Below are 12,822 nucleotides of genomic sequence, written 5' to 3'. Positions count from 1 at the left end.
CGTGTGATTCTTGTGTATTTTCTGACTTAGGGACAAAATTTACTTGCGGACGTTTGTAAAAACAGAACCCATTCATTACCCGGGGATGGTCCGTATTTTTGGGTGGGGGGGGAGGGTGGGATTTGGTTGGTCAAGTGCAAGTTGAACCTTGGTGGTCTGATGCCTGATTCACGTCAGCCAGCACAGAGCCAGGCTTTTGTGGTGAAGTGGGTGTTGTTCATCCCTCAAATCCTGTGCCTGTTTCCCTGGATGGTTTGCATTCCAACAGTGCCTTGATTTATAATCCCCTCTGCCTTCCACCTCACCCACTCTTGAGGGGTCAGCTGGCCTACTCCTGCTCCTATTTCGTTGTGTTCCATAACCTCCCACTCGCACAAGGATTTGTTGGTCTCATTGTTTCTCCAGTTCTGGCTGTTCTGCTCTCCTCAATTTAATCTGCTCACCCTTGGCAGCAGGGTCCTAACTATCTTGTTTTCCTTCTTAAATAGCCTTTAAAACTCACTTCTTTGACTAAGCCATTGCTCATCTGCTCTCTGGCATCTCTCTGGTGGTTAAATTTTGACTTACTGATACCGGTGCTACATTAACGTAGCTTTTTGTAGAAAAAGGAGTAGGAACCTGCAAGCCTGTGTCACCATTCGTTAAGATTGGATGTTGTTATTAATACCTCAAAGCACTTTAATTCACTTTTTAGATGTTACACAGTATTGTAAGTTTCCAGTAAACCTGCTAACTTTAAAGGGAGCGGGAACCGGGCCCCCGGTGGGTTTCAGGGGGAGTGCGGGAACCGGGGCCCCGGTGGGTTTCAGGGGTGTGGGGGAACCGGCGCCCCAGTGGGTTTCAGGGGTGTGGGGGAACCGGGGCCCCGGTGAATTTCAGGGGTGTGGGGGAACTGGGGCTGTGGTGGGTTTCAGGGGGGTGCGGGAACCAGGGGCCCCAGTGAGTTTCAGGGGAGTGTGGGGGAACCGGGAGCCCTGGGCAGTTTCAGGGGGGTGCAGGAACCAGGGGCCCCAGTGAGTTTCAGGGGAGTGTGTGGGAACCTGTGCCCCGGTGGGTTTCAGGGGAGTGGGGGCACCGGGGCCCCGGTGGGTTTCAGGGGAGTGGGGGAACCGGGGCCCCGGTGGGTTTCAGGGGAGTGGGGGAACCGGGCCCCGGTGGGTTTCAGGGGAGTGGGGGAACCGGGGGCCCCGGTGGGTTTCAGGGGTGGGGGAACCCGGGGCCCTGGTGGGTTTCAGGTGAGTGTGGGAACCGGGGGGCCTGGGAGTTTCAGGAGTGTGGGGGAATTGGGGCACCAGTGGGTTTCAGGGGAGTGTGAGAACCGGGGACCCCGGGGAGTTTCTGACAGCGCGGTAAACCTCAACTTATGAGCCAAATGTCAAACCACTCGGTCTCTGAATGGTTGGTCAGTAGATTATCCGAGTTTCCGTATTAACATCTGCTTCCTGTATTCTGGGCCTGTTCCCTTGCAGAACATTACGTGTTGGGAGAACGAGCTAGGTGGCGCGTTCTTCTGCTGTTCACCTGGTGTATTCGGGAACTGCAGTGTCCTGCAGCATCTTGCTCTGCCGACCTCTAACTTTGTTGCTACCTCTCTCTCTCTCTCTCTCGCAGGCCCCAGGGACCGAGTCTCCCAGCTGGTCATCATGTATGACGACCAGCATGCAGCTGGCCAAAGAGTGCCTGAAGGAGCAGGCAGAGGAGCCTGAAGAACCAACCCAGCCCTTGGAGGGGCTCGAGATGTTTGCACAGACCATAGAGACTGGTAAGTATGGTCCTGTGGTTCAGTTAAACCAACTACTGGCACCCTCTCCAATCCATTCTGTTTGAGGTTATTCCCAACAGTGAATGAAAAGGCTCTCAACCACCATCTCCCGAAGTAATTTTATAGCCTTCCCTATGTGCAGATATTGTGTAGGAACCTTCAGAATGCACTGTGGTTACTCACCAAGGCTGCTGCTAAGCCTGTAAAACACGATGATGCTGGAGGAACTCGGCAGGCCAGGCAGCATCCATGGAGAAAAGCAGGTGGTCAACATTTTGGGTCAGGACCCTTCTTCAGGACTGAAGATAGGAAAAGGGGAAGCCCGATATATGGGGGGGGGGGGGGGGGGGGGGGGGGGGGGGGGGAATAAGTAGATCCAGGTAAGAGATAGTGGATAGGCAGGTGTAGGGGAGGGAGGGTAGCTTTTCCCTCCTATATATCGGGCTTCACCTTTTCCTATCTTCAGTCCTGAAGAAAGGTCCTGACCGGAAACGTTGACCGCCTGCTTTTCTCCACGGATGCTGCCTGGCCTGCTGAGTCCCTCCGGCATCATTGTGTTTTTTATCTAGATTCCAGCATCTGCAGTCCTTTACTTCTTTGCTGCTAAGCCCATAGGCACTGCCACCGGACAGGAGAAGAGCAGCTGGTGTAGTATATTTGCATGTCATGAAGGAGGGAGGTCACTGGCCACCACCCGTGAGTTTCCTCCTTCCTGACTTGCACATGTACTGATATTCCTCTTAAGATAAGACATCTTATCACATGTACATCGAAACACAGAGTAAAGTACATCTTTTGCGTGGAGTGTTCTGGGGGCAGCCCGCAAGTGTCGCCACGCTCCCGGCGCCAACATAGCGTGCCCACAACTTCCTAACTCGGAGCGTGGGAGGAAAACCGGAGCACCCGGAGGAAACCCACGCGTCACTGGGGAGAACGTACAAACTCCTTACAGACGGAGGAGGGAATTGAACCCGGGTCACTGGCGCTGTAATAGCGTCACGCTAACTGCTACACTACGGTGCCTGGCTGTGTTACTACCCCGGAGGTCTCAGTCCAGCATCACTGGGCATATCTACACCATATGTGCTATGGTGAAGCTCGCCACCATCTTCTCAAGGGCAGGCAGTGATGGCAGGCCCTGGAAATGGTTGTAGAACACAGACTTAGTACGTACATCATTGCTTGAGAGTGGTGGCTCAGGTAGACAGTGTGATGAAGAAGGCATTTGGCACGCTTGCCTTTATCGGTCGTGGGATTGAGTACAGGAGTTGGGATGTCACGTTACAACTGCACAAGACATTGGTGAGCCCACACTTGGGGGGTACCGTGTGGCAGTTTCTGGACGCCCAGCTACAGGAAGGATATTGATTAAGTGCGGAAAAAGATTCCCATGATGCTACTAGGACGAGAGGGCTTGAATTATAAGGAGAGACCGGATAGGTTGAGGCATTCTCCCCTGTGGGAGGCTGAGGGGTGACCTTATTAGAGGTTTATAAGATCATGAGAGTCATAGATCAGGTGGATGGTCACAGTCTTTTCCCCAGGGTAGGGGAGCCTACAACTAGAGGGCACGAGCTGGGAGGGGAAAGAATTAAAAAGCCACCTGAGGAGCAGGTTTTTCCTACACGGAGGGTGGTGGGGAAATGGAACGAGCTGCCAGAGGAAGTGGTTGAGGCAAGTACCATTATGTTTAAAAGACACTTGGACAGGTATATGAATAGGAAAGGATATGGGCCAAACCAGGCAAATGGGACTAGTTCAGGTAAGCAACTTGGTCAGCATGGACAAGTTGAGGCCAGATGGGCCTGTTTCTGTGCTCTGTAGCTCTATGACTACGATGTACTTGGCCTTGCCAGAGATGCCGATGTCCCATGAGGGTAGAGAAAAAAGATGCGACAGCTGATTCGTGCACAGCAAGCTCCCGCAAAAAGCAATAGGAGAATGAATCTATTTCTGTGGAAGGCTTGGTGTTGCTCCCTGGACACCTGCACAGGGGTGGACCGTGCACAGTGGGTAGGAGCCACTGCTCATGGTGGCAGAGACCTGGGTTTCGATCCCAACCTCCGGTGCTGTCTGTGTATGCAGTTTGCGCATTCTCCCTGTGACTGCGTGGGTTTCCCCCGGGTGCTCCGGTTTCCTCCCCTATCTCAAAGACATGAGGGTTGTGAGTTGAAGGCAGAATACAAGGTTAATGGCATGACTTTTAGCAATGTGGAGGAACAGAAAGATCTTGGGATCCACGTCCATAGATCCCTCAGAGGTTTCTGCGCAGGTTGATAGGATTGTTAAGGAGGCGTATGGTGTGCTGGCTTCGTTAGTCCAGGACTTAAGTTCAAGAGCTGTCAGGGTAATGCTGCAGCTCCATAGAAACTCTGGTCAGACCACACTTGGAGTATTGTGTTCAGTTCTGGTCGCCTCTATAGGAAGGACGTGGAAGCTTTAGACAGGTTGCGGAGGAGATTTACCAGGATGCTGCCTGGATTGGAGAGCATGTCTTATGAGGATAGGTTGAGTGAGCCAGGGCTTTTCTCTTTGGAGAGAAGGAGGATGAGAGGTGTGTTGATAGAGGTGCACAAGATGATGAGGCATAGATCAAGTGGACAGTCAGAGACTTTTTCCCAGGGTGACAATGGCTCACACGAGGGGACATAATTTTAAGGTGATTGGAGGAAGGTATAAGGGGGATGTCAGGGGTAAGTTATTTACACAGAGAGTGGTGGGTGCGTGGAACGCACTGCTGGCAGAGGTTGTTGGGGGCAGATACATTCGGACATTTAAGAGACTCTTAGATAGACGCATGAATGATAGAGAAATGGAGGGCTATGTGTGGGGAAGGGTTAGATAGATCTTAGAGCAGATAAAATGTTGGCACAACATTGTGGGCCGAAGGCCTGTACTGTGCTGTAGTAAAAATTGACCGCTGTAAATTGTTCTTGGGTCAGTGGTAGAATCTGGGGAAGTTGATCCGAATGTGGGGAGAAAATGGGATTAGTGAAGGATTAATGTGAAGGGTGGTTGATGGTCAGCATGGACGGTGGGCTGAAGGGCCTGTTCCCCTCTGTGCTGTATCTCTCTATGACCATAATGATCCCTTCTTATGTACCTTTCATTTAACCACATAAATACTGTGACTCCAAGACCAGGGACAAGAGGCTGGTTTCCCTGCAGCAACCCAGAGTGACTCACCCAAGACTTTCCCCCCATATACAAGGCACAACTCAGGAGTGTGATAGGACGCCTTTCCACTCTCCTGGGTTCACTCTCAAGAAGCTCGACACCATCCAGGTCAACGCAGTCCGCACGATTGCCACCCTGAACACTCCCTCCCTCCAGCACCAGCAACACGGGCTGCAGTGTGTACCACCTACAAAATGCAACAAACGTTCTGCTACAAGAACTCAAGCAGGTCAAGCAGCTTCTGCATTTCAACCCGAAACGTCGACAATTCCTTTCCTCCCACAGATGCTGCCCTCGGTGTGTTGCTCCAGATTCCAGTGTCTGCAGTCTCTCGTGTCTCCACCACAAAATGCACTTGGCTGCCATTGCAGAACTTCCAAACCTACAATCTCTATACCACCACTTATGACTGGGACAGCCCACATACATCAGGCTCCCTTCTAAGTCACCCACAATCCTGACTTGGAAGTATACTGCTGTTCCTTTATTGTCACTGGGTCTAAATCCTAGACCTCCATCCCCAACAGCACCAGAGCAGCATCTTTGCCAGAAGGGACTACAGTGATTAAAATGGTGGATCACCACCAATTTCTCAGGTCAGTTAGGGATGGGCAATAAATATTGATCTTGCCAGTGACACCCAGATCCTCAAAACAAATTAATTGGAGTAGGTGGAAAAGTGGGACTGATTGAATATTATGACTGAGCAGGAGAAAAGGATTCCCCACTGCTATCAGAGTCCCGAACCACTCACCTCTCTCGCATCCCCTTCCCTGTGGTGCTGCCACGTCCTACCTCTTGTGACGCTGGAGGAACTCGGCAGGGCCAGGCAGCATCTGTGGAGAAAAAGCAGGCGGTCAACGTTTCGGGTCAGGACCCTTCCTCAGACCCGCCTTTTTCTCCACGGATGCTACCTGGCCTGCTGAGTTCCTCCAGCATCGTCGTGTTTTTCATCTAGATTCCAGCATCTGCGGTCCTTTATTTCTCTGTTCTACCTCTCTGGGTTATTCTGTTATTGTCACCTTAGCATTTCTTTTGCACTACTTCAGATTTGCACAATCTTCACACCATTCTGCCATTTTGTACCCCTCATCGTACTTACGATCACCCAGGTATACTGTTTACTCTGCAGGCTTCATGCGAGCAAGGAATTTTTTTATACAAGATATCTTTATTAGTCACATATACATCGAAACACAGTGAAGTACATCTTTTTGTGTAGGGTGTTCTGGGGGCAGCCCGCAAATGGCGCCGCGCTTCCGGCATCAACGTAGCATGCCCACAACTTCCTAACCCGTACGTCTTTGGAATGTGGGAGGAAACCGGAGCACCCGGAGGAAACCCACGCAGACACGGGGAGATCGTACAAACTCCTTACAGACAGTGGCCGGAATCGAACCCGGGTCGCTGGCACAGTAATAGCATTACGTAAAACCGCCACAGTACCGTGTTCGCTGCACCCCCGGTGTATATGACAATAAACTAATCTGATCGGGATTAGACAGGGTGGCATGTTAAGGATCAATTGGGTGAGATATCAAAGGATGAGGTCAGTGGGATTAGACTGGGTTGGAATATTAAAGCGTGGGGGAGTGAGGAGGGAGTGGGATTAGACAGGATGAGGTATTAACAGACATATACCTGGGGTCAGAGTGGATGTATGGAGAGTAAGAACAATGAGTGTAGAACAGTTAGGATATAAATGATGAAAATAAGATTACTCTGCATGGGATCTTAAGAGATTTGAGAGTGTGAGTGAGATATTAAAGGCTGTAGGGGGTGATAGAACTGTGGGATTGGAATGGGTAGGATATTGAAGAGTAGAGTTCTGGTGGGAGTGTGGGATGTGAAAGGGTATAGGAAATTATGGCGTGAGATTAAATACATTTTTGCAGTTGCTGAGACTAAGATATCCTGCGGCACTCCGGACACAGCAGGGTAGTTCTTGGTGCTCTAGGCCACAATTTCTTCCTCATCATGTCCAAAACTGGCCGTAGTGTGGGATCACGCTGTGCGTATATTTCTGGTGAACGTCTGCCAGGCAACAACGACCGGCGAAATCGTTCGTTAGCTGTGGAGCGCGTTGGGGCACGTGAGGTGCGGTAGTTTCTTCTCCTTGCCAGAGGACCTGCACCGTGGTTAAAGCATGTGATACGTTTTTATTAAATGGACTTTCTCATTTTGCTTTTGAATAACCAGTGCTGAGGAGGATAAAAGTGACATTCCTGGATACCATCGTGCGAGTAGAACACACTCCTGAAGGCTCCAGGACCGGCATTGCCCTGGAGATGCACATAAAGAGGTCAGTAGGGATGATCTTCCAGTAGTGGGGGCATTGAGAACGTCTGTACGACTGGGTGGGACCCTTGGGTCCTGCCTGGGATTGGTCTGGGAAGTCTGAGCCGTGAAACTCAGACTCTGACCTTTCAGCTGTGGGATCAGGGTCCTAGATGAAAGTCTTCTCTTATGGATAATTTGCAGCAAAGAAATTGGCCGTCGAACTCCAGGTCTCTAGTACAACACACCCACTATTCCCCACACCCATTGTTCCCAATAGCTTTTAATATCCCACTCAGACTAACCACACTATTCTTGCACTCCATTTGTTCTGACCAGGCTAATCACGCTGTCCAAATGTTTCAGTGTTCCACACAGTATAATTCCATTTTCAAAACTAATTACCCACCCATTCCAATCCCATCTCTCTACTCTCCAAACCTGGGAATATCAGATGAAGCTCCTAACTAACTGCTTCGGAATACCCTTCCGTCCCTTTCACTCCTGCACTTATCTCACAAGCCCCTCTTCTCCTACCTCTGAAGTACTTCTGTCTGACTTGCCTGACCTTCTCCTTGTCGTCTTGTCAAGGGTTCGGTGAGAAATGAAGTGGGCAATTTCAACAGAGGTTGTCGGCGGGAAACTGGCCTTGTTTCCAACATTAACTGGGCTTGTCTTAACATTAAGCTGGCCTTGTTTCAACAGAGTCCAGATGAAGGGTCTCGACCCGAAACATCGACTGTCCACTTCCCTCCACAGATGCTGCCTGACCCGCCGAGTTCTTCCAGCGTTGGTGTTATTTCAACATTATCGGCGAAAGCAGTGGTCCCCACTGACTAGGAACTCAGCAAAACTGGCAACATAAATGTGGTTGCACGTGATGGACGGAGATGGTACTCTCCTACCATCCATCGCTTTAAATGTGATCACCTAATGTATTGTGTCTGATGGCTCGTTTGGAGGGAACTTTAGTCTGTATCATATCCATTTCTTTTCTGAGCCTATTGATGTCTAATGACAGTGTAAAAGGAGCTTTAGAACCATAGAAGAGTACAGCACAATACAGGCCCTTTGGCCCACAATGTTGTGCCGACCTTTAAACCTCACCTAAGGCTATCTAACCCCCTTCCTCCCACATATCCCCCTATTTTAAATTCCTCCATATGCTTATCTAGCAATCTCTTGAACTTGACCAACGTATCAGCCTCCACCACTACCCCAGGCAGTGCATTCCATGCATCAACCATTCCATGGGTAAAAAACCTTCCTCTGATATCTCCCTTGAACTGCACACCTTCCCCCCCCCCCCCCCCCCCCCCACCATTACTTTTAAAGCCATGCCCTCTTGTATTTAGCATTGGTGCCCTGGGAAAGAGGCGCTGGCTGTCCACTCTATCTATTCCTCTTAATATTTTGTATACTTGCTTTATTTTCTTTCCAAACCCATGCAAACCAGAGGATCTGTGTTGTTAAAACTTGTGATACATTTTTAAAAATAAGTTAGCTTTGTTAATTCTGCTTATGATTAACAGTGCTGAAGAGGTTTAAAGGAGCATCCTCCACACTGTCTTTTGCCTTGGTAGTGTTTGGTTCTTGCGCTGTTTATAAAATTAAAGTTCTACACACAAATGTAAAAATTAGTCTGAAAAATGGGAGAATTGTTCATTCTTCTGCGTGAGCCTCCCCAGTGCCACAAGCTTCTTTGTCAGCAGATCCTTTACTGAAGTCTCGTCAGATCCTACTGAGGCCCAATGGTACTTTGCTGTTCTTGCGACATCACCTGTACGTGGAGCCCCCACCCATCTGTGGAACAGGTCTGCTCCTTCATTGCGGGGCAGGCGGTTCTGATGTGTCTGTTTGGCTGTCTTGTCTGCAGGTTGGATTACTGCGACGAAGCTGTGAAAGACTCGGTCAGCACCTCGAAGAAGGATCCCATACCACTCGACGTCCACCAACCCCCTGCGTTTGTTCACAAGGTGCTGCAGTTTTCCGGGGTGCTCCTACATTACGAGGATGTCCCCGAGCAGGGAATGGATCCCCGAGCCTCCTCGCCTGTGCCGCAGGTAAGGACTTTAATAAGGAACTTGGACACAGTGGGCAATAAGAAACTCGGGCCCTAAAAAACCAGGGCTTAACATCTCATCCAAAACACTGCGCCTTTGACAGTGCAGCACTGCCTTGGTATTGGACAGGAAGCATCTGCTGAGATTATATGATCACAACATCTATGTGCACAGAGATGGTTAACCCATGCTGCAAGGAAAGGCTGCAGGGCCAACCCTTTGTCTTTGGGCTGTTTTTATTATTAAGAATAAGAATGTCTCCAAGCTTAGAGAAACAAAAGACTGCCAGATGCTGGAGTCTAGATGAAAGACACGATGATGCTGGAGGAACTCAGCAGGCCAGGCAGCATCCGTGGAGAAAAGCAGGCGGTCAGCGTTCGGGTCAGGATCCTTTTTCAGGACTGAAGATAGGAAAAGGGGAAGCCCGATATATAGGAGGGAAAAAACTCCCCTCCTCCCCCGCACCTGCCTATCACCATCTCTTACCTGCATCTACCTATCACCACCCTGTGCCCACCCCGCCTCCCCTCTTTTGTCCACCTATCACTGCTCTGCTTTCCCTCCTATATATCGGGCTTCCCCTTTTCCTATCTTCAGTCCTGAAGCAGGGTCCTGACCCGAAACGCTAACTGCCTGCTTTTCTCCACGGATGCTGCCTGGCCTGCTGAGTTCCTCCAGCATCATCGTGTTTTTCATGTCTCCAAGTTTGCTGCTCATGTCATTTTGGGTGATGAGGGACTGGAAGAAGCGACAACGGTCAGCTTTTGTTTTTTCTCTATAACTTCCCTTACTCCACTCTAAACCAGGCTGCTCCATAGACTTGTACCACAGAAAGCAGGCCCTTCGGCTCACCCAGTCTGTGCCATACTTATTTTCCTGTTTACCTGCATTTGGTCAGTGGCCTTCTCTGGCCTTAACTATTCAAGTGCTCGTCTAGCTGCTCGGTGGAACCTCAGCAGGTACTTCAGGGGCAGGCATGGTAGTGCAATGGTTAGCGTAACACTATTATAGCCACCAGCGAAATACATGTGACTAATAAAGATATCTTATCTTACCTTGAATGCTGTGGAAGTGTCCTCCACCACTCCCTCAGGCAGTGCGTTCCAGATCCCAGGTCACGCTTCAGCGGAAAGAAGCATTGTCACCTGGACGACCGTGGTCTCCACCCCTCTTCCTTTCTGCCATGTTAACCAAGCCTGTTTCCTCCCTTTCCAGTTCTGATGAAGGGTCACTGACCTGCAGACTTGACTCCTGTTTTTCTCTCGCTCCCCTCACCCTCCCCCCTCTCCCTCCCCTCACCCTCCCTCCCTCACCCTCCCTCCCTCACCTTCCCCTCTCCCTCTCCCTCCCCCCTCTCCCTCCCCTCTCCCTCACCGTCCCTTCCTCACCTCCCCTCTCCCTCCCCTCTCCCTCCCCCTCTCTCTCCCTCCCCTCTCTCTCCCTCCCCTCTCTCTCCTCCCCTCTCTCTCCCTCCTCCCTCTCCCTCTCCCTCTCCCTCTCCCTCTCCCTCTCCCTCTCCCTCTCCCTCTCCTCTCCCTCTCCCTCCTCCCTCTCCCCTCTCCCTCTCCCTCTCCCCTCTCCCTCTCCCTCTCCCTCTCCCTCCCAGTATTTCCAGCGTTTCTGTTATTGCTAACGATCAGGATAGACTTGGTTGAAACTCAAGAGTCACTAAGCTGCTGGGGAGAGGAGGTCCGCACAATAAGAGGCAGCATTCCATCGAGATTATTCCAGCTGTTTTCAATGGAGTCGAGCAGGCAGGCAGCAGGGACTCCTCAACTGTGGCCATTGCAACCAGTTGGACCAGAAGCCAACCTCTCGCCAAGTCTATCCTTACAGCCCACTCTTCACATTATCTGGGGTCTGGTGTCAAACTCAGAGGTTGTGTCACAAACTAGTCTCCAGTCACGTACAAGTTCCCACAAGTACGTGACTGAGACTAGGAAGGGTGTTCGTTAAGCTGGAGAGTGTGCAGAAACGATTCAGAAGGATGTTACCAGGACTGGAGGGCTCGAGTTATAAGGATAGGCTGGGACCGTTTTCCCCGGAGTGTACGAGGCTGAGGGGGGAGGGGGGTGACCTCATAAGAGGTTGATTAAAATCATGAGGGGTGGAGGTTGAGGTGAATGGTCACAGTTTTTTTTTCCCCCCAGGGTTGGGGAGTCCAAAACTAGAGGGCTTAGGTTTAAGGTGAGAGGGGAAAGATTTAAAGGGGACCTGAAAGGGCAAGTTTTTCAACACAGCAGTTGGTGGGTATATGGAAGGAGATGTCAGAGGAAGTTGTAGAGGCAGGTATAATTGCAATGTTTAACAGCCATTTGGACAGGTACATGGATAGGAAAGGTTTAGCAGGATGACAGGCCCAACCTGGCAAATGGGACGAGCCTAGGAAGGTACCTTGCTTGGGCATGGACGAGTTGGGCTGAAAGGCCTGTTTCCGTGCTGTGTAAACTCTATAACCCTAATCCTCAAGAGTTCTGAGGTGAACAGGGGGCTCAGCTTGTCAGCGAGAAGCAGCCTTAAATCATCAGTTCCCATGATGGCCAGAGTGAGAAGGATAGGGCTGATGTTGCCTCTAACCTGCTGAGGCAGGAGGTGAATGTCGGTAGATACCACAGGCATCAGCCACAAATTACATCGTACCTCATCCCTTCTGCCATGTGTTCGTTCTATCAGGGAAATTCCCTTGGTTTGACTTACATTTCACTGCTACCCAGACTAACCTTATTTCTCTTTCTCGGGCCTGGTGAAGGGTCCCCCACTGTTCCCCTTTCCAGAAGAAGCTGCCTGACCTGCTAAGTGCTTCTGGCATTTTCCATCTTCTGTTGGCTGTTTCTCCTATCCCATGATCACAACTCTAAGCCTGCCTGGGCTCAATCCCACCACCTTACCATTAGAACTCATTACACAGGTTGAGTAGCTTCATGTGCCAATAACTGTTCCCATTAAAGCCATTTGGATTTGTCCTATCACAGACATTCCCTATGGTCTACACATCCCTTCAGCACCTTCCCTCCCTACTGAGAACTGACGTGGCATCTCTCTTTCTTCCCAGTTCTGACGAAGCCTTGCTTGATCCAAAACATTGACTATTTCTCTTCCAACAGATGCTACCTGACTTACTGAGTTTTTCCAGCATTTTTGTTTCACAGAGATATACAGGAGGGTTGTAGGGGCTGGACAGGGTTACAGAGACAGGGAGGGGTGGGGGGGGGTTACAGAGAGAGAGGGCGGGCTTGTGGGGGCCAGAGGAGGTTACAAAGGGAGGGGTGTGGGGGGGAGGGGGTTACAAAGATAGGGAGGGGTATGGGGGTAGGAGGGAGTTTCATAGATAGAGAGGAATGTAGAGGTGGGAGGAGGGTTACAGATTGGGAGGGTGTAGTTGCTGGAGGGGGTTACAGAGAAGGGGAGGGGTCTAGGGGCCTGAGGGGGTTAGAGAGACAGAGAGGGGTGTAGGGGCCGGAGGGGGTTACAGAGACAGAGAGGGGGTGTCGGTGCCGGAGGAGGTTAGAGAGTGGCAAGGGCATTGGTGGCGCAGGGGGTTAC

At 50.7% G+C, this 12,822-nt stretch overlaps 1 protein-coding gene across 1 annotated transcript in view; it reads left to right on the top strand.

Moving 5' to 3' along the window:
• LOC127586934 (autophagy-related protein 2 homolog A-like) overlaps nt 1-12,822 on the top strand; it is a 180,832-nt gene that overhangs the window by 20,175 nt on the left and 147,835 nt on the right. Inside the window, 3 exon segments of the mRNA XM_052044963.1 lie at nt 1,613-1,762; nt 7,139-7,241; nt 9,093-9,279. Coding sequence (XP_051900923.1) covers nt 1,613-1,762; nt 7,139-7,241; nt 9,093-9,279 — 440 coding nt within the window.

This window comes from Pristis pectinata, chromosome 38 (genome assembly GCF_009764475.1).
Source record: "Pristis pectinata isolate sPriPec2 chromosome 38, sPriPec2.1.pri, whole genome shotgun sequence".
Lineage (NCBI taxonomy): Eukaryota > Metazoa > Chordata > Chondrichthyes > Rhinopristiformes > Pristidae > Pristis > Pristis pectinata.
This window is presented reverse-complemented; position numbering and strand designations above follow the sequence as displayed.